The sequence below is a fragment of the Pinus tabuliformis genome, chromosome 9 (assembly GCF_031772625.1).
Source record: "Pinus tabuliformis cultivar Carrire ecotype Pingquan chromosome 9, CPIR1, whole genome shotgun sequence".
In the NCBI taxonomy this organism is placed as follows: domain Eukaryota; kingdom Viridiplantae; phylum Streptophyta; class Pinopsida; order Pinales; family Pinaceae; genus Pinus; species Pinus tabuliformis.
In genome coordinates, this window is record NC_142307.1 from 657,958,635 (window position 1) to 657,962,662 (window position 4,028).

The 4,028-nt window shown below is 32.0% G+C and overlaps 1 protein-coding gene across 1 annotated transcript; it reads right to left on the reverse strand.

Moving 5' to 3' along the window:
- Positions 1–1,756: 1,756 nt before the first annotated feature.
- On the reverse strand, positions 1,757–3,313 carry LOC149150380 (uncharacterized). Its single transcript, XM_089443848.1, has 2 exons — positions 3,030–3,313; positions 1,757–2,216 (listed from the first exon to the last, which is right to left on the reverse strand). The coding sequence occupies exons 1-2, from the start codon at positions 3,149–3,151 to the stop codon at positions 2,006–2,008; spliced, it is 333 nt and encodes a 110-aa protein (XP_089299974.1). The 5' UTR covers positions 3,152–3,313; the 3' UTR covers positions 1,757–2,005.
- Between the last annotated feature and the right edge of the window lie 715 nt (positions 3,314–4,028).

The window sequence follows — 4,028 nt, forward strand, 5'->3', positions numbered from 1 at the left end:
ATCTAGGTACTTAGAAAATGTCAATTTTTAAAATTATTTTTACAATATGTTTTTTTCATTCTATTTTAAAATAAAATAATAATAAATGTTCTCTATTCTTTTGGATTATTTTTCATTTTTCCTGTTCTATCTAAGTTGTTTTTTCTTAGATCAATTGACAATAAAGTGTATTTTTTAAGCGCTCCTTGTGACCTAGTTGTTTTAAACCTTGTGTGTTGCCTAAATGGTCGCACTGGTGTCTAATTAATAACTGTGGTATAAGCTCACATGCACTTTGATTACATTTTCTAATATCAACATTATAAGGACAATCAAAATTACTAAATAAAATTTTCAAATGACAAATTAACTTATAACAAATGAGTTCATGAATACATCTTTCTTCATCATTATTACTATTTTATAAAACAATGGTTTCATATAAAATCCTTCATTCTATGTAATAAGTCGTGGTAATAGGATTGACAATATTTTTCATCATTGGATTCATCATCATTTTCAACCAATATCTCTATGAGCAATTTACTCTTCTTTTTTAGTATCAAGAAAAAAAACATTTTTGAGAACGTATATAATGGCCAGGAACACCCTAACATCTTTATTGCTTATTCTTATCCGGTAACCTGCATCAATGTAGACGAAACTGATGCAGGAAACCAAAATACCCTTAACTAATCCGTCACATGGATCTCGACGGTAGTTTTGTATTGGAGCCACTATCCATTGTTCATCCATCATGTTATTTCATGTGGGGCTTTCTTCCGGTACATGAAAGTTAAGTGGAACTTAGCAAAAGACATCTCATTTGAGACAATCACCACATGAGGACATTCTAAATGAGAAAAGGAGAATTATGCAATATACGTAGTCTATATCAAGGACCTCACATTCAAATATATACAAGGAAAATTGAAACACATGGAATGGTTTGACTAGAAATATTGGAGGGTAAGGTTGGAGAAGGAGAATTAATCAATAACCCATAATCCACCATATGTGGATCATGGACCTACATTCAAATTAGGAAAAATGAAAAACACATGGAACGGTCCGACTGGACGGTAAGGTTGGAAGAAAAACAGAAAACTACATAACGCCATTCATGTCAAAGAGTCCAAACAGGTCACTTCACTGCAGTTAACAACCCTGGACCCGTCTCGTTACTTCACGAGCCACTCGTTTATGGTACTGGTTGTTGTTTTTATAGAATTCAGTGCTTCAATAATAGGTTGATGATTTGACTTTGTTTGGTAGGGTGTTCCACCAATATCAACTTTCTGGTAACATTCATGGTCATCAACTTTATTGGTCAATCGGACAGGCGAAAAGGTGAAGTGCAGACGAGTTATAATTCAAATAAACTTCTAACTCTCATTTTTATAAGGGACCGTGTCTCGTAACAACGTACCAAAGCGTGGATGGAGAAACAAGTTGGAATTCAAAGTCATCATTGGCTAATACAAATTCCAAAGAAGTGAAACTCTGACCACACTCCAAAAGCTTAGTCCAAATACTATACATTTTTTCTTCGAAAAGAGAAAATTAGGTCGAGATTTTTGAAAATTTAGATTATAGTTATCAAGTTTTAAGGTTTTCAATTTCCCATAGATTTAAATTTAATAGTATTAAATCTATTTTGGCTATCAAAAACCATTTAAACATTTTTATAATCAATTTTTTTTTTTTTTAATTCTGACTCTAAATTCACGATCTAGACAAAATTGTAACCTGCCTAAACAATGCCCAATACAAACCTTAGCTGCCCAATGCAAAACCTTAACCTGTACAGATCTGGGTTTGCTTTTATTTGATAAACATACATTCAGAATTTTGCACTCCGTGACAAATACTTTCCAACCTTAGAATTTATATTTTGGGAACATGAAATAACGAGTGCCACATCTCTACCAATCGTCAGCGAAATTACAAGTGTTGCTAGGTTATTCTTTTTCCCATGGAAAGTATGGTATGACGAATATTGAATTACAGGCTGATAGACTGCCAGTCAGTGCTCAAATTTGTAATGCTTGTCCACAGCTACAGAGACGTCCCAAGTGCAGCTTGTCCCCTTCGGAATGACCACCAAATCTCCTGCGCCAAAATCCACGCACTGGTCTGAAGATCCTTTCATATATGCTCTAACCTTACCTTTCACAAGGTAGAATGTCTCCTCTGCATCGAATTTCAGTGGAAACTTGCCTGAAGGACATGCCCATCTGTTACACAGAAAGAAAATAGTTAAGGAGTTTGCTTAATGATTCGTCCGTCCTCAAAAGTTGTTGGGTTAAATTCTGCCTTTACTTTATATACCCTTCACTAAAAACATCTTTACTTCAAATTTCTCTTTAAAAAACTTAAAATAAAAAGACATAACTTGTCACTTCAAATTTGCTTAAAAAATTTTAAAATTGGTAAGAAGACAAAACTTAGACAGGAAATATATTTTCAAAATATTTATTTTTAAAAATCAGTTTTTTTTAAGAAGATTAAATTATATGGCTTTAGTCTAATAGATCCACTATTTTATATTTATTGTAAATTTCAAAAATATTTTAAAATCTGACCAAATATTTTTGAAAATTTTTAAAGTTATTTTTTCATTATCACATTCTGAAATATTCTTAAAATTTACAATCTAAATAAATTTAACTAAATAAATCACTATTAAAAACTTCCAAAATCCATATACCAATACAGAATACACCAAATGCTTTAAATTTAACTAAATAAATCACTATTAAAAACTTCCAAAATCCATATACCAATACAGAATACACCAAATGCTTTAAGTTCAGTTTTCAGACCCATATGCCTTATGTTTCGGCTAAAGCCAATATACATGATTAGGAAAAAAATCCATTACAGTGAATGCAGAATTTTCTCGTGAGTATTAAACTCTCTGCATTCATAAGATCCTCAACCCCAATCTGGACAAACAGATGTACCCTCCAATCATATTTCCATGCACAGGAGCCATATATTGATCAGTAACAACATAACAAGGAAAGGAATGAAGAGATCAAACTTACTTGGGCCAGGAACGGATGTCGAGATCAGACAAGCGAGACTGCGAGGGGCGTCTCTCGATTCTGACTCCATATTTCTCCTCCACATTCCCACAGGCATCCTCATTTCCAATCCCTTCCGCCATATCAATATATTAACTGATCGGTCAATCAATGGGCTAATTATCTATGATCTATCTGTGCCTTAAATTGGGAATTATAAGCTCTGTATTCGGACCCAATTCCTTTCATATTCTCCCATGGCATCAACGAACCGACCCCATTTCTTGTTTCTGAAAACGCCAACCACTCATCGAAAATGACAGGAAAAAGAAAGGAAATGGCATCAGATATCTACAGACAATCCGTTGCAAAATATGGGCGAATACACGCGATCTTAAAGAACGTGAAAAAGCATGGATGGTCACAAGGTCAAGGTCAATGCTTGAGCAAGATTTGTCAGTTACATGAACGTAGCACCTCCATTAACTGGTGTGCACTTTGAGGCCATCCAACGAGAGATCTGGTCTCCAATATCCTTGCAAACATAATGTACGTCGAATGTCATTCACATACTCATTGCATAGTCTGTAGATGTGAGATAGTTGTGAGTGGTCCGTGCATGTCATTTTCTTACGTATCATTAAATTAAATTAAGTCAAAGATTTTTTCTTTTTCTTTTTTAAATAAAGAGGTTATTCTCATTTACTTGTCATTTAAAATTCAATTAATATTTTACATTTAAGATACTCTTAAGATTAATATGGTTTTATGGTAAAAAAAATAAAATAAAAAATAAAAAGGTTATTCTCATTTACTTGTCATTTAAAATTCAATTAATATTTTACATTTAAGATATTATTAAGATTAATATAGTTCTATAAATTAAATAGTTTATTATTAAGATTAATATAATTTTATAAATTAAATAATTGGCAAATATAATAATTATCTAAACATATATTTTATTATATAATTCAAGATGCTAAAATAAATATAAAACTGAATTAAATTATAATCTTA

Coding starts and splice junctions, on each gene's coding strand:
- LOC149150380 (XM_089443848.1), bottom strand. CDS start 3,151: ATGGCGGAAGGGATTGGAAATGAGGATGCCTGTGGGAATGTGGAGGAG. Junction 2,217..3,029: donor GACATCCGTTCCTGGCCCAA/GTAAGTTTGATC, acceptor TCTGTGTAACAG/ATGGGCATGTCCTTCAGGCA.